The sequence below is a fragment of the Plectrocnemia conspersa genome, unplaced genomic scaffold (genome assembly GCF_051122295.1).
Source record: "Plectrocnemia conspersa isolate PC_06_02 unplaced genomic scaffold, ASM5112229v1 ptg000009l, whole genome shotgun sequence".
Taxonomy (NCBI): domain Eukaryota; kingdom Metazoa; phylum Arthropoda; class Insecta; order Trichoptera; family Polycentropodidae; genus Plectrocnemia; species Plectrocnemia conspersa.
Genome location: NW_028277173.1, coordinates 626,566 through 648,623, shown reverse-complemented (window position 1 = coordinate 648,623; position 22,058 = coordinate 626,566). Strand labels below are relative to the sequence as shown.

Here is a 22,058-nt window from a genome sequence, read left to right as displayed (position 1 = left end):
TAAAAACTTGTGTAATATTGTCTGTACTTGAACAATTTGTGAAAAACTCTGAACGGACAGAAGTCTTGAGGAACTACGGATTATGACACGAGTTAGCATTTTCAAGATCGTATTAACACTGAATTTTTTTCAGTTATCATAAAAACAAAAACACTTATGTTTACAAGAAATTATAATATTTTTAAACCAGCACGAATACCTGAAAGACAAGAGAGCAAATCCCATATGAGCCCAGTTTTTTAAATTCTTTCGTGTTTGAGAGATCTGATCGATCATTATAGATTGGGTTTTCCTAGATTTTCCTAATCTCACAAATAAATAATTAATAAAATACACGTTATTTACAATACATAAATAGATATTTATATATACTAATATAATCAGATCAATATTAATAACTTAAATAAAAAATTATATTCATCAAAACTAGAGCTAGGACATTCTATGCTTAATTATTTATACACAAAGAGATTAACAATATCAGTATAAATATCTTGATTAAATAAAAGTGAAATATATCACAACGAGAACAAATATTTGAACGTTTCAAGCTCTGAGACTCATGAGAGGTTCCGTGCGTCATTATCTCAATACATAAACAAATATAAAGTGGAACTGAGTTACATACTATTTAAAAATGATACAATGGAATGTTAAAAAAATAATAATTACACTGCGACGATGGAATTCCCGATTCATTGAAATGAGATTACGCAAAATAAATAAATTGTATCGATTCGCACGATACAGAACAATGAGATAAAAAGAGAAAGGTTTTGTCTCGATTATAATACAACAATAGTCGCAAATTGCGCTTATTGGAATGCGCCAGTGATAAACGATGATGACATGCCGATGGAAAATATAAGCTGAAGCCCAGAAAGGAGCTACGAACCTTCAACGACGATGTTTCGGAAAAATGTGACAGATGATTCACACACACGACATCTCTCCCTGAGACTGCGTCACAAACTCACACTACCGAGGGCTTGGCCAAAACGCCGCGAAAAACGGTCATATATCAAATTATTGTAATCGGTAAAATTGATTATTTTTAAGACAAAAAAAATATTCATTTATTAGTTAAAATTAAATAACAAGCAATTTTTCATGTATTTTTAACGCTTCTTTACAAAATATGCTTATTTTTTTTAATTTTAATGAAAAAAATAAAGTATAAAAGGGAACAGAGCTCAGATGAAAACAATAATAAATACCCACTCAGACGTCTTGTGTGACATACTAGCTGTCACACAGTCCGTAGATGCCCATAGGCAACTAAAACAATTTTCTCCTTCCATTGTCTACATATTCAGTACTATTCAAATTGATGATAAAAGAATTTTATTTGTGAATAAAATTTCCTGAAATGGGTCAATAGAATATAATTTTAAATGTAAAATTGTAAAGGGGCTACTATTTTTAAAACATAATATATATTTACAAATCCAATTATAAACTAAACATAAAATTAGCGGAATTATTCTAATAAATGTTTGATAAAGGATGAATCCTTGGCCTACGAAATTTATTTTAATCCGTTAAACTGTTCGTAAACCGAATTGTTCTTAAACCAAAACAATTATTCTCATAATAATCAAAATTACATTGTGGTAATATGTTTAAATGAATGTGAATGTAATGTGAATGTGAATATTTTATGTGAATGTACATTTCAGTGTTACCAGTTTGGTAGATAGGTGGCAACTAAACACAGATTGAGCCGCTGCAGTAGTATGTTATACGGGTTACAATTTAGTTACATGATATTTAATAAAGTGAACAGACGTCCTCCTAGAGGAGAATTTTTCTCCTTAAAAAACTTGACCTCCTCAAACAAAAATTTTTATTATTACCTTTTTTTAGCTCCCGCAGCAATTTATCCTCCTAGAGCAAAAATTTCCAAGTTGATCTTTTTATTTTTAGTGTCCTTTGATATTTTAAAAATCTATTCACCTTATATTTAATGATGATATATGTGAAACGAAACGCCGCCGGTTGTTGTCTTTTTGTGAAGGTCCGTGGAGAAAATGAAAATATAGTAAAAATATTGATTAACTTAAAACATATTAGCAATAATAAAATAAACGATTTTTTATATTACTTTCAGAACTACGGGGAGAAACTATAAAACGTTAATATTTTGCGGAGCACGTGGTTCCACAATTTGCATTTCTCCTCATTTTATCCGTTGCTATAAAAACGTCCGTGATGCATGGCGTCGCGACCTGAATTGTCAGTTTAGTTATTGCAAACTGTTGACTTCTTTTTTCCGTTGACTCCGGCGAAAAAACGACGGCCAGCGGTGCTTCATCTGTCGATCTTTCACATATATCATTAAATAACATTTACCCAACATGTAACATCCCTTCGGTCTCAAAACTTAAAAGAACAAACATATTTTTCTTCCAGATACCGTGAAAAATGTAAGGCGCGACGGCTATATAATATAGGTAATATGTTTAGGAATCCTTTATGAATAATTTCACTGATTTTATGGTTAGTTTATAATTGGATTTGTAAATATGCTTTACAATATTAACGTTTTTACAATTTGCATTCGAACATTTTGAATATTACTGAGCGTGTCGACATAGCTGCAGTAATAATTTCTGAAAACAAATGCCTTCGTTCAGACTTTATCATGTTTGCTTTCTGCCAGATGAACAATTTTTAATATAAAACTCAAAGCCTTTCCTGATCAACAACTTAATTGAAAACATATTACAAATAAAAATGTCATTTCCCAAATATTAATATTATTTAGTATATTTTTCGTGGTTTTGATGATGACCTAACTTCATATTGTCATTATTTAATTATCTTACATTATTTAGTTAGCATAGTAAATCGTTTGCTCTCAAACGATATTATATATAACGTATTAAGAAATAAATAAATAAAATATACAATCGATCGTTAGCTCTTTGGTAGAACCGAACTGCGAACGACGGCGTTAAGGCCAACGGTCGATAATCGCGCTGCGGTTGGCAGTGCCGAGGTTGATTCGCCGATAGGCCTTCACGTGCGATGGCTTCCCTGTGCAGAGTGGCCGCCTTCGGCCTTCGAGGGGTACTGCGCCCTTCCAACGTTTTAGTCAGCAGCTGTCGCTGCGAATCGAAACGTCAGTAGAACGCCCTCTAAGAATCCTACCCCCCCGCCTGCCCCGCATTACGTAACCCTTCCCCTCTGCCCAGCTGAATCTTGACTATAATGCGAAATGTCACCTGTTTCAGTGCCCGACTCGTACGAGCTCGCCACCGGACCCGAGAAGATCGAGTTGACCCACATCATGCGAGGAAACACCGATCCCTTCAACATGGAGGCGCTCAAGAGAGGTCCCGGAACCAAGGAGCAGCCCAACTTGATTCCGTCCGCGTTCGGCAGCCGCCTCGTCGGTTGCATCTGTCAGTATATCCGATAACCTTTGTTTTCGTTGTGCAATACTCGATTCTATCGACTGTGTTACGACGACTATTCTTTCAGGCGACGAAGACACCTGCTCGGTCAGATGGATGCAGTTGGACAACACTGCCCCCAGGCGCTGCTACTGCGGCCATTGGTTTAAAATAGTCGACGTGCCGTCCGTGTACGACTTGAAGATCTAAAGCGGCTACTTAGAAGTCTTAGTAAACAGAAAATGTCACTCGTATTTATGCTTTTTATGTAACAATTCCAGCGGTGAAACGAAGCGGCTTCGGTTATTTACCAAATTACATGAGCATTGTTATTGTCAATGATGAAGAACACGCGTGAGCTCTTCGTTTGTAAATAGATTTAATTCGTGAATAAAATACATCAATAATGTTCAACTTGTGTGTTTATTTACTTTTTCCTCACAAGATATCTGTTTTTTGCCACCAACTTATGATATTAAAATTACTAAGTTTTCATACAGTTCTAAACTCTTCCGTTGCTTATATACATAGATTTCACTGCGGGGCGCTACAACGCAGTTAATCGTGAAAAAAAGTATGTATTAGGTGAGCTTTTTTCCCTTTGCGTTTAGTAATATTTTATTATTTTAATGCGTATTTTGTTTTAATGTTAAAGATGGAATTATGTATTATGAATCATTATTTTTATTGTTCAATTCTCTAATTATTATATTATAAAAAAAAAACGGGTGTAACTTAAAAGGGAATTATTTTTAAATTTGCGCATTTAAATAAATGCTTTGTTCCATAAAACTAATTCTTTGTGCATTTATGTAAGGTAAATCTTCAGGTTATTTAAAAGATTTCGTTGCAGGGAGTTATTCATGGGGTGTTCACTTTCTAGCCAAAGCTCGCTCGCATCTAATCTTTGAAGATTTGTATGCCAAATTTACAGCTAAATTTGACCAAAACAAAGACAGAATTTTATTACTTTACGAAACTTTCTCTTGACTTTTCGAATATCAAGTTAACCGGAAGTTTATGACGTATTTTATGAAATTGAGTTGCAGTTGTACAAGCAGATAAGCAGTGCCTTGTGCCAATATTTTTTAAATTGCATTTAAATACTGTGAACGCATACTGTAAAAAATTGCCACAATAGATTAAATACTGCTATTAACACAAAAATAACATAATATAGACAAATCGCTGAAATACTGGAAAGTATTTTTTAATTTTATTAGTTTCGTATTAACCTTTTGAATGCCAATATCTAATATTGACTTTTCTTACTTTGGCGAAATAAATTAATATATTTTTAAATAAGTTGTGCTGCAGGGAAGAAATCAGCATCTGATGATTATTCTGTCTTTAAACTTAATCAAACAATTCATAATCGTGCTAAAAACACATTGGTTACGATCAGGGACGATATTTAGATCGACTAAAAAAATATGTAATTTATTGAAAGCTGCGAATTTTAATAAAATCGAAATATTTAAAGAAATGACCACTGACTTACCATCTTTTGGCCCCTTTCCCCACTGGAAAGTGCTGAAATTACGTCCCTGATATTAAGCTACAAATTCTCGGGCTATCCCTCAAACAAAATCTACAAAAGTCTTTCAGTAGATATGATTTTACAAGTGAAAATAATTTTTCCATTTGTAGTAATATACATTTACATACATATCATTTCTTATTTACATAATATGTATATATGTTACAGTGAATGTGTATTTTCACTAGTAAATTCAAAATACATTTTCGCCAGTAGATATATATTTCTATAGGCGCTAGTGAAATTATATACTGCTCTAAAATGTCTATAAAATCCAATTTGACAGTTGCGAAATAAACATTTGCTGACAAACCCAAACCTAACCTCAACGAATTGTTCAAATCCAACCTAATGAAAGTTCTAAAAATAATTCTAGTTTTAGAACTTTCATTTAGTTATGGTTAAAATACAAATTAAGCCAACTCAACTCTCAGGGGAAAATAAGGCAAGGAAGAAGTAGACGGACATCGCATCTCGCATATTGCTCCATAGTTGGTCTGCACTTAGATATTACACTATGTTTTAAAAATACGATAGTTGTTCTTACCGATATTACTAATGATTTCTAATAAAAGAGTGTTGGTTAAAATGTATTCAAACCGAATTTTGGTCAATAGGAGGGCGCAAAAACAATCATCACTTCTCAGAAGTAAAAGATTCACGTCAAAATCAATAAAATCGCGACGGCACGATTTTATTGCTTTTGACGTAGATTTTTGACTCCTGAGAAGGGATAATTGTTTTTTGCACACTCTTACCGGTCAAAATTCGGTTTATATAAAGTTTTAATAAAACGTTTCCACTGATGATTTTACTGCTTTTGACATGGATTCTAATCAAGGACCTCCTTGAATTTGGCCAGAAAAATGTATGTCATTTAATGAAATACCATGAATTTTAATGAAATCGAAATATTAAAAAAACGACTACTAACTTGCCAACTTTTGCCCTTCCTGAAAAAAGCTGAAATGACGTCCCTGTTTACGACGACACTATTTAATGCGTAATTGTTCAAATGTAACTTCAAAATACTTGATGTGAGTTTCTATATTCACCATCGACTTATAATGTGAAGGCCTGGAAAATGGTTAAGAAAAAATTGGAAAATCATTTCATAGACAAAGATTTTCAATATTATTTTTTTCTCATTATATTGAGTAATATTTTTTCGACAATAAAAAAATCATGAAATGAAGGTTTAAATAAAGTTTAACCCAAACGTTAAGATAGTTACTTTATAACCTTTATTTATCTTTCAATGACTACAGTATATAAAATCTCAACTACCATACTTCTTGTATGCTTTCCAAATTATCGATATTAGATCTAATTGATATTTCTATTGATTTCTTCACTGTGGTATATATTTATGTACAGGATTCGGAACACTGATACTACTTCAAGTCCAATCTCAGTATTGATCTTCCAAGTTCAATCCAGAATTGTATATATTGCTCGTAATTTTCCAGTAAAATATCTGCAAATATAGATTGTCTAGATTTTTTCATTTGAGTAACGCATTTACTTATTTGTTGTTCAGTCTATCTATATCAATGACTAGACAGGATATATCCTCGTATAACTCCGTTAAGTGTAAATTATTTAAATCACTCTAATTCCATTGTTCCTGAAACAGTAATTACATTGTAAATAATATTATTGCACAAAGATTTATATTTATATGTAAAATCACACACTGAAATAAGCTGTACTTCAAGTTTTTTTACAATAACACTGTTTTAAAATATCGCTGATTATATTTTGTCTGCAAAATACAACGCAAAAAATATTTTTAATTGCATATTTATTAAAACGACACTACAAAAATATAATTTTTAGTTATTGTAGTAATGTCTATTTTTGAAGTAACATATGCAATTTTCTTGTTGTAGTCGTTATCTTTCTTATATATAATTGTTCTAATCCGCTTCCGCCGTCGCTTCCGGACGCGCATAACTTTAAACGAAACATTCTCCGTTCAATTATCTACTCTGTAAATCGTATCGCTTTGTATTAACAGTGTGTAACAATACACGTAAACAAAGGAAATATATTTAATTATAATAATAAATAATAATAAAAATTAAAATTGAATTTGTTCCGATTGATTTTCGAGCCGCCGGTAATGCGTTCTGTTGTTTCGACCAATCATATCAATAATTGTGACATGTGGGTATATAAATTATTACACCGAGATTTTTTTTACCATAATCGATAACTTAATTTACAGGCAAATTTAAATGTTGATTTTAAAACTGTTATTAATTTTTTTTCTTTATTGCATATTGACTGATGTGCACTACTATAAATTTTAGCATTGAAAAAAAACTAATAGCAATTTTAAATCAGCAGAAAACTCTATTATATGCACTCAATTAGGTGATTAGATTTTTATGGCAAAAATAATGTTATTCCTAATTACGAGTAATAGATTAAATATTTAGTACCGCAATAATAAAAAAAAAAAAATTGAAATGCGACCAATAATTTTTATCCATGTTTATACCTGGACTTCACAAATTAAGAATAATTCATTACAAGAAAAAATCATACCGCTGAAATCAGTGTGTGTAATTTTACATATATATATATATAATATCTATGTTTGCAAAAATGTTGAAACGCACGTGGGGAGTAAATAAATATAAAAACTTTTTTAACACAATAGTATGATATCTATTCAACAATATAGATCTTATACATTAGCTATAATAAACCTGTCCACAAAAATCTACAATAATTCATTACAAATTAATTATTTTTTATCATCAATATTTTTTTTCATTTAGAAATTATAAAGTATCATACTAAAAATACAAATGTGTTTGTAATTTCATTAACGCTATTATTTATAATATATATATGTTATATATGTACCTAACAAACTAAAGCTGTTAAAATCTTCATATTTCAATTCATTCTCTTTATGTATACAATATATATTTATAGTTTTTTAAACTATCAATGTATGCAATTCTCATATATAACTTTTTTATTAATTGCTAATAATATATATACGTGTGTATATATATATATATTGAAAAATGTATTAGTTGCATTTCACTAAACGCTAGTTTCGACGTAAGCACGAATGATGCGCGAGGGAAATGGCGCTTCTCCCTCATTTTTTTATATATTTATGTACAACGTTTCAAAAATAATGAACACTCGTCGTGATTCAAAACACTTCAGTGCGCAAACACGAGAAAAAAATATACACACAACGTATTCTATACAACTTTTTACATTATACAAATTTAACTATCGACTATAAATTAAAATTAAAAAAGAAAAAATTACATTTCCTTCAAATAAATATATCTAAGAAAAAAAAAACACCTACAAACTTTCAAGAAAGGCTCTTTTACGCGTACAAAAGTATGACTGTTCCGAAAAATAATTACAACAAAGTCTGATGATGAAAAATCGCACCTCGTCTTTCGCTTTCGCAGTCGTCGCCGTGAAAAAATTGAGGCAAATATAAATAAACATTAAATTAAATAAAGCCGTAGAAAAATATAAAGCGAACGCACCATCAAATAAATAAAGTAAAACTTGCACACTCGTATAGTTTTCGACGTTGTCCGTTTATATAACGCATTGTGACCAAACATGACGACTGCGAAGACTCCTCATATATGTATATAAATATAAATCATTCTCATCATTATCATTATTATTATTCAATGTATACATATATATATTCGTAGTCTCCGTTGAAAAAATATATACGATCTGGATTAGTTATTAAGACTATTAACGGCGACGACTCTTCGAGGATCAGATCGGCGGTCCGAAGAGGGTCGTCGGAGCGCAGGCGTTGGCTACGAGGGTAGCGAGGGGCACGATGGTGATCATATCAGCGGGCGGCGCCTCCGGCGGGCCGGGCCGGTGGCGCGCGCCGCTACGTCACTTGCCTTCGCGCGAGCTGCGTCTTTTTCTTCCGATCGAGTTTGACGTCTCCACAACTAAAACAAAATAATTCCATGATAAATTTGCGATGTACGCGCGGATATGACTAAGCCTACCTTAAAATTATAATAATTTATTTAAATTCATCCGATTTAATGAAAAAATTAGGGTAGAATAAATAAAATTATACTATATTGCGATATTTTTGAGAGGTTAACGTGAGCAAATAATAAAGTTATAGATTCATTCAGTGATTTTGCCTATATTATTAGTCTAATAGCACAGTACATATTAAATTAATTTAAAACTCAATTAATTTTTTTTTATAAAAAGTAATTTGTCTTTAAAAATTACCACAAAAATATGTCAAACTTTATCATATAAATAATAAAAACAACTACAGCAAAAAACTGCACAAATATAATTTTAAATAAAAGTTAACTTATCGAATCTTTGTGGAAAAAATGTAATCAAGTTCAATCTTAACAAAATAATGCATATATATTTCAGCAAAAAAAAAAAAAAAACTACGTGTGTTAACTAATACATAACTACGATAACTCTTTGGTTGCCGAGCCTTTTGGGACTACTATCTAAATATTAATATAATGTATAATAAAAAAATATTTTTCTTTGAAGCAAGTACCCTACAACCAATTAAAAATGTATTCGATGCATTCCTAATGATTACGTCGGATTTAAGCAATTTACATCGGATTTTGGCAAGCAAAGGGTTAATCGGTAAAAACATATATTATGAATTTTAAGTATGTAATAATTTTTTTTAACCATTTGATTGACGAAATCTACACAATATCGGCTATTAAAGCGAAAATATCTAGTTCCGATTGCAGTAAAGTATTTTTACTTCAAAGGCAAATATTTTTATTACGTAATCTCAAAAGGCTAGGCAACCAAAGAGTTAATCACCACACTGGGAGCTTTACTGACCGTTTATAATTATCAACTGTTCTAAACAACATTACTGATTGTGGTAGCAATTTATTATAATGTAGAGCTAAAACTCAGCTTCAAATAAGTTCAAAATGTACCGCGTATCATGTTCCACCATAAAATAATTAAATAACAATTTTTGGTAGAAAATATTAAAATATAAAATCTACGATATTTAAAGTGTAATTTACGTTTAATTCCCGTAAAAAGTATTTGTATAATATTATATATTAACAAGCAACTTGTTGATATATCAACAGATACGATTATGATATCGAGGTAGTTTTTTTTATATGTATAAAATTAAAAAAAATCAACATCTAACATAATGGATAATTTTCTGTATTTATTTCCAGTGACATCTATGATTAAAATTATTATTATTGAATGAAAATATTTTTATAAAAATACATTAACAAATCTGGAAAACATTTTACACTATTCATACATTTGTATAATAATAACCATAGGTTGCCGAGCCTTTTGGGATTACTATTTAAATATTTATGATTGCATAGTAATAAATAAAGCAAATACTCTACAGCACATTAAAAAAAATGACGTCAAATCTGGCAATTCCCATCAAAGTAGCAAAAGCCAACATATCTGGTCTCGGCAACCGTAGGGTTAATAAACTGGCTATTAGGAAATATTGTATAAAAAGTCATACTTCACATGTTTCTAGAAAAAATTATAATGCTGTATTGGTAAAATTATTTTTTATAATCCATTTATTGAAGAAGAAAAATATTGAAAATATAATACTTCCAATTTTCACCCCAGTATCTCTTGAATCTTTGCTTGCACTCCAAAATCACTCGATTCACCTCAATGTGACGATGTTTTTCACTCAAAAAATTATCCCATTGTTATAAATCATATTAGGACCAACTAAAATAAATACAGTTTGAACTTATCGATAAATTAAAAATAACAAGATTACCAATTGTGATGAAAATCAAGATAACAATATTGTATATGAAATTTTAAAAATAATTAATAGAACTTGAACAATAAACCTATAAAACATGCAAATTTTTTTACCGAAATTTACTTTTTATTATTGAACATATCATATATGAGTAAAATATTGTAAACAAATTGTGAGAAGCATCGTAGATAAAAATAATAATAATAAATAACCTTGTCATTTTCACAGCCTTCAAAATTTTAATTCTTAATTCATTCTCTGTTAACCCTATGATTGCAGCGCATTTTGGGACTACTATCTAAATATTGACATATTACATGATATAAAATATATGTTCCTCCGAAAAAAAAATATCCTACAGTTCATTAAAAATGTATGTGATATTTTCATCAATGATGACGTTGAGTCAAACAATTTATGCTAAAGTAACAAAAGCCGATATATCGGATTTCAGCAACCAAAGGGTTAACAGACTATACGTACGAGAGATTTTTACAAAATTCTAGGACATGCTCGCTTTTGATTAGATATCAGTCATTTAGTTAGCTCCAGTTGTTTGCTAGATATACTTCTGCAAAGTTATGATAATTTTGAAGCTACGGAAAAGGCAGTTAATGTAAAAAAAGCGATAATTATTCACTACGGAAAGATAGTACCAAGATCACATAAATCATTCAATCTATTCGATCGATAAATCACTGCAATACACTAATAAAATATTGCCACTTTGTAAAACTAGTGATAAGATTATATGGGAAATCTCTAATGAATTGAGCACTACTTGCGTATCACAACCATGTTTTAAAATGATTATTAAATACTATTCAAGTCTACTTAGTGGACCATTAGAGGATCTAAAGCTTGTTATTCCTACAACTTTGTGAGCATCCCTCCTATGTCACTTGCTTCGTTATAATTCTGCGATTCTCAAAATTAATTTTAAAATCCGGTACTTGTTAAATATACCGACGCCGAGCAGCAAATAAATAATATAAAAATCACACTTAAATCAACTGTTACAAAAAAAAAACAAACAAATAATAACAATAATAATAATAATAATAAAACGAGTACAAAACATAATTAATACAAACGAGTAGTTACCGCAACGTTGCCAAATTTCAACTAGGGCGCGTAATCGTCGGATTGACGTCGAGACTGTCTTCGCAGTGTTTAGATACGGCGTCTACCGGCGCCCGTATACTTGACAAGTACCGAAATATGTCGTACGATGCAGTAGGAGGCGCAACTAAAAGCAGCCCAGTAAGTACAGACGAGTGTGAGTAAAAACAACTTAAGATATACAAATTTGCCAGACGTTCGAGTGCGACTTACTTAGTACAAGAAAATAATTCTAGGATTCTTTTATCCAAAATGATTTTTTTAGAAATATGAATGAGAAAAGACAACACGCCAATAAGCCAATACACGACAATTTAGCACTACTTTTGCCACAGAGAAAATAAAACTCAATTAACATGTAAAATTAAGATTTCAAAGATAGCTTTGAACACTATATTATAATAATGATTATTTTTTATAAAAAAAAATATTAATAATAAATTCATTTTGATATTGTAGTCATGTGTAATATTTTGCTGTCGTTAATTATCTGGATTTTATTTACTGTTGATTATATCTTTTACGACTACTTGTGACTCATAGTTTTTATTGCATTACTTCGCTGGGTTTATTTTATGATTTCAAATAAAATAAAAAATTATATAATTTATGTGTAATGCTTTAGACTATTATTTATCTTTTGGCAGATGTAATTTTTTGTGAACAATTTGATGAAAATATCAAATTTATAAAATAAAAAAAAACAATTTCAAAAGATGTTTGTAATTTTATACAATAAATAAGTTATTGAATCATTCCAGCGAATAAATACTTATTTTTAAATACAGTAACACTCAATCAAAAATATGATAAAAACGAATAAATTTAAAAATGCAATTGCACCAAAATAACTACAATAAAAAACATAATTTTGTAAAAAAAAAAGTTTGGAATTTTTCTGTAGCGATTTTCTAAAAATGTATAGTTTTTTTATATTTTTCAAAGCAACTAAAGAACTTTTCAGATAATCTTGGCAATATATAAAAACTAATAATATACAGCTGAAATCATTGAGTAATTTTTCATATGAATTGAGTTCTCATCTTTGTAGCAAAAATCTTGTAGTGTAATTTATAAATAAGCATTCCAAGCAAGAAAGATTAAAGAGGATATTCTATAAGCTAATGCAAAGAGCTTAATAAGCAAATAAGATTTTATCTGGAGGATGAAAAAGTTATAGATATCAAAATATTTGTTATTTGAATAAATCACCTAATTAATGCTCGAAAAAAGAAACCGTCTCAAAAATTACAAAAATTATAGTATACTTAAAACGAAAAAAAAGTGGAATTAGATGAAGAAATCACTATGCCCGTGGATCTAACGGAATTGGATCCGATGTTATTTTTTAAAAATGATTATAAAATAGCCACGGACAAGAGTGCTTTCGCTTTCGAGGGAAGAAATATTTACCTGCACTTCTCGTCTTCCGCCTGGGCGCCGTTTGCGCTACTATCTCGTCGGCGGTGCTGTTCTTCTTGGAGGCGGCAGCCACCACGGTCGACTGGCGCACTGACCTCCGCGTGCCCACCTTGTCCAGCGACACTTCGCAGTTTTGGATCTTGATGGAGACATTCTTCATGCCGCACTGGGAATTGTTATTGCCGGCGTGACCCTTGCCGGAGACCGGGCGGCTGTTTTGGTTCCTGGTCGCGTGCGGGTTGCCCTCGTTTTTGGGAACCTTACTTTTCACTTTACCGGCCACTGCAATGAGAGGTTCGTCACTATCGGAATCCGATTCGAGGCGTTCTCCGCTAGCTTTCTCCGCGCTCTTAGACGCGCGTATTTTTTCTGCGATTTTCTTACCTTCGACTGCGTGCTTTCTTTCCGAAGCGATTTCGGCTTTCGATACTAACTTGGCAACGTCGCCCGTCGCCTGAGTCGTAGGATCGGCCTCGGCTCCGTTTCTGACGTCGGGGAACTTTCTGATCTTGTTCGGTCTATTAGGAAAGTTGGGCGAGAGGCCGTCCTCGCAGCTCACGCTAGAGTGGTTGGAGCTCTCGGACTCTCGGCGCTTCCTTTTGGTCGCGACTGCTCCCATCGCTTTACCCGACCCGATCATCTTGGGACTCGTCTTGTCAACCGAACCGCTGCGCAGGTTGTTCCTCACTACCGGAATCGCGGGAGAGTTGGCGCCCGAATCCACCTTGGAGAGATTAGGACTGTGCTTTGGAGTGCGAAGCCTGTCGGCGGGACTGTTGAGTTTGCTGCTCGACCTCGTCCGGACCGAAGATTTGACGGTGCTCCTCTCGGAGACGGACGGCGAAGGCGAATCGTTAGACTTGTCTGGATACTCGGAATTGGGTATCTCTATCAATAGCTGTTCCAAGAGCCCCTTATCGGGAAATTCGCACTTTTCGAGATGGTGGGTTCTGTCACCGGACGCAGCCTCCGTCGGGTTCGACTCGTCGATCTTCCTGATGTCCGGTTGCGTCTTGATCTTTACTTTCGAACGATCTTCACCGCGCTCCTGCTCGTGATCAGACAAGTCGGACTCTCGCAGTTTATCGGGATTGGAGTACGTATACAAGGCGGGAGTGATTCTTAACGGCAGAGGGTCGAAATCGCTCATTTCCAGTTTGATTAACGATTTACCACTAGATTTTTTATCACATTGCTGAACACGGTCGTCGGTTTCGGACTCGACCTTCAAGTAACCTTCCTTTTTTACGACGCTCTTGTTCTCGTTGACGTCTTTGTTTGAGACGAGTCGCTTCTCGCCTCCGACCAATATGCTCTCTAGCTCGAGGCTTCTGTTCGAATCGCCGTCGATTGTCTTTTCGCGAAAATAGTCCTCCACGTACCGCTCTTTCAGATAAGAATCCAACTTGCGTTCGCCGTTTATCTGATCCGAACGTAAACCTTCCATCTTGGCCAGTTCCGCTTCGATGTCTCCGACTCGCGACTCTGCGTCGGAGAGCTCTTTCCGTTTGGCGTTGGAGAGGGGAGCGTCTTCCGAAGCGCGCCTACCGGTCGGTCGGTCGCCTTCTGCGTTTTTCAGCGCGCGATCTCGCGAAACCGCGCGCCGATCTCCGTTTTTCGAACTGTCGTCTTCGACCTCCCCCTTCCGACCTGCGTCAGCGGCCCCCGTTCTGTTGGAGGAAACGTTGCAGACGTCTGACGACAGACAGTGAGGCGACTGACTCGCCTGATTGGGAGACTTCTCGGAGAGCGCGTCCATCGATTCGATCCCCGAGTCTTCGCCCTGCGCCTGCGAGTTGGGTGATCGACTGGAGCCGCTGCTCTGTTGCAGGGTCGCCGTCTCGGAACCCGAGTTGGCGTGATCGACGGGGGTGCCTCGCGAGTCCTGACTGGGCGACCTCGACACGTCGCTCCTTCCTGTCTCTCCGTGGATCTCTCTCATCTCCTCGGCTAGCCTCCCGTCCGGTTTGGGCGAGGTCTTGAATTCAACGTCGTCAGGTTCGTCCGTCTTTTCTCTCGGCGGCCTTACGCTCGATTCTTGCCTGGTCTTGCCGCGAAATTCCGGATCGGTCATGAGCTCCTCCAGCAGCTTCCGCTTGAACTTGGCCTCCATCTCGGCCATGTCGCCTCTCGGCAGGACGGTCCGGACGGCTCCCACCTCCTTCGGGTCTCTCGCATTCTTGGCGATCTCGAGTCGCTTCTCTATCTGCCTCTCGGCCAAAAACTTGGAATAGGACTTGTCTCTGCACCTGTCCTTCTTGAGCTTGGGCGCACTCTGCGCGGAAGGCACGCTCCACGACGCGGAGACCGAGTCGCTTTCCTCGGCGACGGAACCGCGACTAGAAAAACCAGGGCCCAGGGAATGATGCGCCACCGTTCCGATGTTGGTCGATCCGATGTCGACGGAGGGTGGAGCCTCTCTCGACACCGGCGGAGGAGCGGCGTCCTTCGGTCCAAATCCGATCTTCGACAGGACTCCGGATGCATCTGGAAAAAGAAACGGAAGCAAAATTGTAGATCACGAGCAACAGAATTCAAGAGGTAATATATAAACATTGAATCGATGCAAAATTTGTGACGTTTTTAAACCTAAATTTTTTATTTCATAAGGAACACTTTCGACGTATCATGAATTTGAGGTCAGAACGAAGGTCATCTTTGATACTGATCCGTGTCGAAGACGAAAGTCCCACGATCGACCGCGGTGAGGTTAACAGTTTTAAATAGAACTTGACAGTTTTTAAAAACTGTTTTTTTTTTCTTTTTTTAATAAATTTGCATAATTCAAAAATCGATTTTTTAAACTTTGTATTCATATTAAAATTTTATTTTAAACAATTCATATTTTGATTTGAAAACGCCATAGTTACAATATGAGATGAAATATTTTAACCCATTCCCGGTCATGCCCGAGTTAACTCAGAAATATGTATTTTGTGAATTCTCATTTAGAAAACTATCATAGCATTTTATACCACTGCATAGGAAAGGGTGGGTCTGTGCAAGAGGTTTTTGAGTCATTTTAAAAAAGTACTGTGTCCGGGAAGCGGTTAATAGTCAGTATACATACTATTATATTTAGGTTCGTTTTGAAAATATTTTCGTTTGTTGTGTATTTTGTCTTCAATACACTTCGCGAATAAGAATTGGGTATAATTAATCCCGTTAGGTCCAAGTCTCTTTAATTCTGCATTTTTGACCTTGAAGATATTTTTTTGTTTGTGTTCATTGGCAAAACAATGTAACAGATATTTTGGGGTAAAAAAAGTCTTGGAATTAGCTCGAATGCCATTCAGTCTGCAAACAGATTCCGACAATGAATGTATCAGAGTAGGGACGGTCAAGCAGTCAGTCTTTGCCCTCGGCTAGTATTTTTGAACGGTATTTCGCACTTTGCCCAGGATGCCTACTACGAGTTATCTCGTCCCTTCATTACTTGCCATATTTGTACAGCTACGAGGAAACTCGTAGCATAACAGTGTAAATATGAATAGATAGCCTCAGGAAAGAAAATAAAAAAAATCAGGTTTGGCTTAAATGAATAGAAAATACAATTATACAAAGTTTATACAATGAAATTATATTATTAAAGTTTTTAATAACATAACATGATTACATCAAATTAGCTCTTTAAACTGGAATCGTGAAAAATTCCATGGCAGTCAATGTGTTAAATTAAACAAAAAAAAAAAAATATTTTAAGGCTCCAAGCTTTGGGTGCCCAGTGTATACTGGCGATTTTCTTGTTGACATCTATAGGTGGTCATGCGCAGTCAAAGGGTTAAGGAGGCAAACACTGAAGGAAGAAATTTTCCACATACGAGTCTACTAGCAAAAGGACAAAAAAATAGGATCTTGTATTTGACGCTTTGAAAAGTATTTAACCCACTTCGTCATCCGGCGAAAAAGTATTTTCCATTTAGGAAATTTTAAATCATTATATAAAATAAACGCTAACAACGATTGCCGTTGATGTCATGATGCTCGAAATAATAAACTAATTCGTGAATTTGTTATCATTTAGCATGAAATAGTTTTCGAATGAATTTAATTATAATAACGTATAGGAAGAACCGATGAATATGTGAAGAAGAATTTATTAAAACACTAGCATCCAAAGGGTTAAGTTTTGTTTTATTAATGTTTTTGTGGTATCATTTTTATATTAAAAAAAATGTATTAGTTGTTATTTTACTTGAATTTTATTTATAAAATCGAGTGTTATGAAATAATGAAACAAAAAACTGGTTTTCGTATAAGGCCTGGTTTCAAAATATGAAGTTTAAGCTCCTTGTTTATGTTTCGAAGAGCGCCGCTTCGAGTGCAATGCAAAAATGTGAGCCTTTTTTGTATCGATCAGTGACAGGAGTTGAAAAATGGGTAGTTTACAACAATCGGACTCGGATAGATTGCATTATTCATAAAGAAAAACTGCCTTATAAGTTAAACATCAACCGTTCGTGAAGGGCTGAGCGGTACGTTCCGATATAAAAAAATCTGAGTGGAAGAAAGAAAAGCAACTATATCATGTAACCTGCACAATAAAAAAAATTAAAATTATATACTTTCATTTAAAAAAAATTTTGACGTCAAAATAATTTAACGGCATTACAATTTTTTAAATGAAAAAAAAATTGTCAGGAGAGCAGGTAAAAACTAAATTAGTTGATTGAAAGTAAGCATGTAATAACAACAGATGGTAATTATTATAATAATCGATTAAAAGAATAAAAAGTGTAATTTTTTAATCGATCCAATAGTTTAATTGTATTAAAACGCATTTTTGTTTATTTAATCCTACAAGCAGTGAGTTCATTTTACATTTCTTTCATTGTTATTATTACATATCCTATAATTTACTACATGTAACATTTTGATAATATGGGGATTTAGTGTCCTTTATCGTTTTAAGTTGGCCTCATTGCATTACTCATTCGTAGTTTGATGTTTAACCCACTTCGACCCAATTAAAAGTTAATTTTATCTTTAACATTAGATTCACGGAACCCGTCAAATTGACAGGTTTGATTTATATTCTAATTTGATTTGTATCAGACAGTATTTTTTTGTTTTTTTTATGACTTTTTATATTTGCACAATTAAAACTAGTTCTTCTTTACGAAAACTATTTTTGAAAATCTAGTCACTATTTACCTATTTCATAAGATTAAAAGAAAATTACAACAATATAAATATCTTTCTTTTATTTACTTAATTTATCATTTATTCTTCATTCTATGCTATGGTTCAATTTAAGAGCTATAATAAAAAAGTCACGGGTCGAAACGGGTAAAACATTACACTACGAACGATAAGACGCTCAAACCCTATATTACCACATTTTATTTATCACATTTATTTTTTATTATTTTACTTTATTGGTAGTTTTTTAATCCGATGCAAGATCTACGACAATTAAAATAAATATGAATGTAAAATAATTTTATCGAGATTGAGTGCCAAGTAATTGATATTTTTTAATAATTAATAAAAAAAAGTTTGGAAATCATCTTTTATAAATATGTAGTAAATTTTTAGTACTTCAGTGATAAATATTGAATTAGGATCAGGATGCAAATTTTTACGTATCAGCTGTCGGTCGCCGAACATACCTGAAACGACGGTCTGCACGATTTTTCTGCGCTTCTCCAGGGAGACCAGACCGTTAGTCCCGGACGGGTCCGACAGACTCCTCTTGACGGCGGCGGTGACGTCCGATCGCCTGTTGGGCTTGCCGGCCGAGTCGGCGTCGCGCGCCCTCTCGGCCGCTCTGTGCACTTTCAACGTCCCGACTTTGCCGCTCGTCCTTTGAAACGTCAAGTTTTTATCGTCGGCGGCGCCCGGATCCAGGTCGCCCGACTGAACACTTTTATTATCACTCCTGACGCGCGAAGACCCGGCGTCGTCGTCCGAGGGAATGCCGCTCTCGTCAGAGACGATGCCGTCGGCCTTCCCGACGCGGCTGCCTTTAAAGAGCGAAGCGGCGCGACTCTGACCCGAGTCGCCCTCCCGGCTCTTCGCCTCGCCCTTCTTGGTCTTCTTGCGAGCGGACGCTGACGCCTTCTCCTTTATGTCGGATATCTCCTTCAGGATCAAGTCGTAGATCTCTTTCTTCTTCTCCCGCTTGGACGTCTTGATCACGGCGGAGTTCCTCCCTCGCAGGCTTATGTGCAGGGGCGGCACCCTGAGCTCGCCGTCCGCAGAGGGGGGCGCCGGTGGAGGCGGCCGCGCGACGGGCGGATCGACGCTCTCGATAGAGTTGACGTTGGCCCTGTAGGCTGGCGGCGCCGTCGGTTCGGACTTCTCCAGCTTTAGCCTCAGCTTGATCTTCTCCTTCTCGACAGCGGCGGGCGTCGCAACCGGCTCGGGCAGCCGCCGCTCTGCGAGCTCCGAGACTCTCTCGCGCTTGGCGGCCCTGGCGCGGCCGAACGCCTTTGCGGGGTCGACGCCGACGGTGCGCGCCGCCGTTTCCGAGTCGCTGCGGTCCGAATCGGGCCGTTTGGAGAAGTCGGTCTCGTCGGACGCGTCGTCGTCGGAGAAGAAGGGGTCGGAGCGCTCGGGGTCGAGCGCGTCGAAGTAAGGATCGGGGGGCGGCGGCGGCCGGTCGTCTTCGGCCTCGCTCGACGACGACTCGGTCGGCGGCGCCTCGAGGTCTCCGGTGAGCGAGTTGACGAGGTACTCGCGCCGCCGGCCGCGGCCGTCGACCGAGACCGGGGGCAGCCCCTCGGGAACGGGGAGCGGGTCGGGCCACGGATCGCGAACGGCCGCCTTGCTCTCGACTTCCTCGATGGCCATGAAGGCGTGCTCTATGTTGAAGTCGGCGACGCTGATACTCGGCAGCAGCTGGTCCAGGTCGCAACCGTCGGGGATATCGGGCAGGTCGAGCGGGTCGTCCTCGGGGTCGGGCCTCGGGGGCGGCACGGCGCGGTCGGCGGCGGCGCGCTGCCTCGCATTGTACTGCTGCTGGTAGCGCTGGAACTCGCGGAAGCTCGACTGCGTCTTGGGGTCCATGCTGCTGGCGGTGGGCACGAGCGCCTGCAGGTCTTCAGCAACCGTCTGCGGGGGCCGAGGCGGTCGGACCGGCCGGGGCGCGGTGGGGGTCGTCGGAGTCGCCGGAGGGGGCGCCGGCGGGCGCGGGAAGGCCGGCGGCCGAACGCGACGAGGCGCGGCCGGCGTCGGCGAAGGCACTGGGCGGCGAGGGGCCGGCGCAGGCGCCTCGGCCTCGGGGCGCTGCGCCGCACCGTCGTTCTGCAGTAGGTTCACAAGCAGCGGGCTCGAGACGGCGGCGTTGGGCGGCTGCGGCGCCTTGGTCGGGTACGGCGGCGGCGGCGCGGCGAAGGCGCTCGGCCCCGCCTGAGCCAGCGCCAAGGCGTTCTCGCGACGGCGGATCACCCTAGCCTGCGTCATGCTGCCGAAGGGAAACTCGCGCATCCGATCCGGAGGCGGGTTCGGGGGGTTGTCGGGGATCTTGCCGTCCATGGGGCACACGGTGTTGGGCGACTTGAACTGCGGATCCGGCGGGGCGGGCGCCGCGGGGGCGGACGTCGAGGGCACCTCGACGACGGGCTCCGCGGCAACGCTCGAGGGTCCGGCGGTCGAAGGTCCGTCTGAAACGAAACGGCGGTTGAGACTAGGGGCGAAGGGGCGGGGGGCGTCTCGAAAGGGCACTCACCGGTCGGGGCGGGCGTCGGAGGGGTCGCCAGCCGCAGCGACAGCGCCCTGTCGCCGTCCAGCTGCACGGAGAGCACGCCGAGTGACCGCAGCTGGGGGGCGCCGGCGGCGGCGAGGGCGCGCAGTCTCAGCGCCGCCGCAATCGGCGCCGACAGCGTCACCCGCACAGAGTTCCACGGCTCCACCTGCGCGAAACGAGACGATAAAGACTAGGATCAGCGGAGGCGAAGGCGCGAGAGCCGACGAGCGACGGAACGATACGAACCTTGTCCACCTTCAGGCACGGAGGTCGGCGATCGGCCGCTTGGACCAGGCGCCTCAGGCGGCGCAGCAGGTGGCGAAGGCGCGCGGGGAAGCCGGCGGAGCGCAGGTCCCCCTCGCACGTCACCACCACGCCGCGTCTCCCGTCCGTCGCCGACATCTCTAGTGGGGGGCTCCGGAGTCTCGCCGGAGCTGGCTTCCGGGCGAGCGCGGCATTCCCCTCAGCGGCCCTGCGGGAAGAGAGAGAGAGAGCGGACGTCAGAGTTGCCGGGGGCGAAGTCGACGCGTCGGCATCCGCGACCGGAAGCGTCCCGAAGCGGGAGGGCGGCCGCGGGGGGGCCGTCAGACGCCCGGCGACGCTTCCGCGGACATCTCGGGCTCCGCCGGGGCCCCGTCGCCCCGAACCGAGCGCTCGCTTCGGAGCCGCGGGAGAGGCGCGGGGCGGGGCGGGGGGGCAAACGTCAACGGCGGGCGGAGGCGCGACCTCGGGCACCGGAGCGCGACGTCTGGGGGCGGGGACGCACCTGGGGGCCGCGCGGCGACGGCTGGGGCGCCGCTGGGCGCGCGGGCTCGGGGGCGGCGGCACACGCACCACTCGGCGGCGACAATAACAAGGCCGCCATTTGCAATCGCCGCTGACATGCGCGCCTCCCGCGGCCGCTCCTCGCACGCGCGTCGCTCCGACAGCGACCGACGCGGATCCGCTCCGAAGCGATCCCCCGACTCGCGCTCTGCCCTCGAGCCCCCGACGGCGCCTCTGCCCTCCGTCGCTTCGCGATTCCATTATTTTGAATTTGTTTTACTTTTTTTTTTCTGCGCATTTTCGATTCAAAACGTCGAACGAACT

General features: G+C 39.0%; 3 protein-coding genes across 11 annotated transcripts in view; 1 reads left to right on the top strand and 2 right to left on the bottom strand.

The window, feature by feature from the left end:
• Positions 1-975, bottom strand: part of LOC148231446 (uncharacterized) — a 47,444-nt gene extending 46,469 nt beyond the window's left edge. For both annotated transcript variants that reach the window (XM_088193291.1, XM_088193292.1), the window contains exon 1: positions 896-975. The gene's annotated coding sequence lies outside the window, so the exon portion shown is untranslated. The remainder of the gene's footprint in view (positions 1-895) is intronic.
• Positions 976-2,974: 1,999 nt separating this feature from the next.
• Positions 2,975-3,812, top strand: LOC148231445 (cytochrome c oxidase subunit 5B, mitochondrial-like). The gene is made up of 3 exons (XM_088192320.1): positions 2,975-3,124; positions 3,237-3,407; positions 3,487-3,812. Exons 1-3 carry the CDS (start codon positions 3,031-3,033, stop codon positions 3,606-3,608), a joined length of 387 nt encoding a protein of 128 aa, XP_088048446.1. The 5' UTR covers positions 2,975-3,030; the 3' UTR covers positions 3,609-3,812.
• A 4,049-nt stretch (positions 3,813-7,861) lies between these two features.
• On the bottom strand, positions 7,862-22,027 carry LOC148231444 (uncharacterized). Of its 8 annotated transcripts, XM_088192041.1 has the most exons (8): positions 21,736-22,027; positions 21,216-21,441; positions 20,952-21,135; positions 18,892-20,886; positions 13,664-15,766; positions 13,271-13,561; positions 11,840-11,984; positions 7,862-8,906 (listed from the first exon to the last, which is right to left on the bottom strand). In XM_088192041.1, the coding sequence occupies exons 1-7, from the start codon at positions 21,993-21,995 to the stop codon at positions 11,857-11,859; spliced, it is 5,187 nt and encodes a 1,728-aa protein (XP_088048167.1). In that variant the 5' UTR covers positions 21,996-22,027; the 3' UTR covers positions 7,862-8,906; positions 11,840-11,856. The 8 variants fall into 8 exon arrangements, with proteins under 8 accessions (XP_088048167.1, XP_088048163.1, XP_088048165.1 ...); XM_088192037.1 differs by having other exon boundaries at positions 21,216-22,027; XM_088192039.1 differs by having other exon boundaries at positions 13,271-15,766; positions 21,736-22,025.
• Between the last annotated feature and the right edge of the window lie 31 nt (positions 22,028-22,058).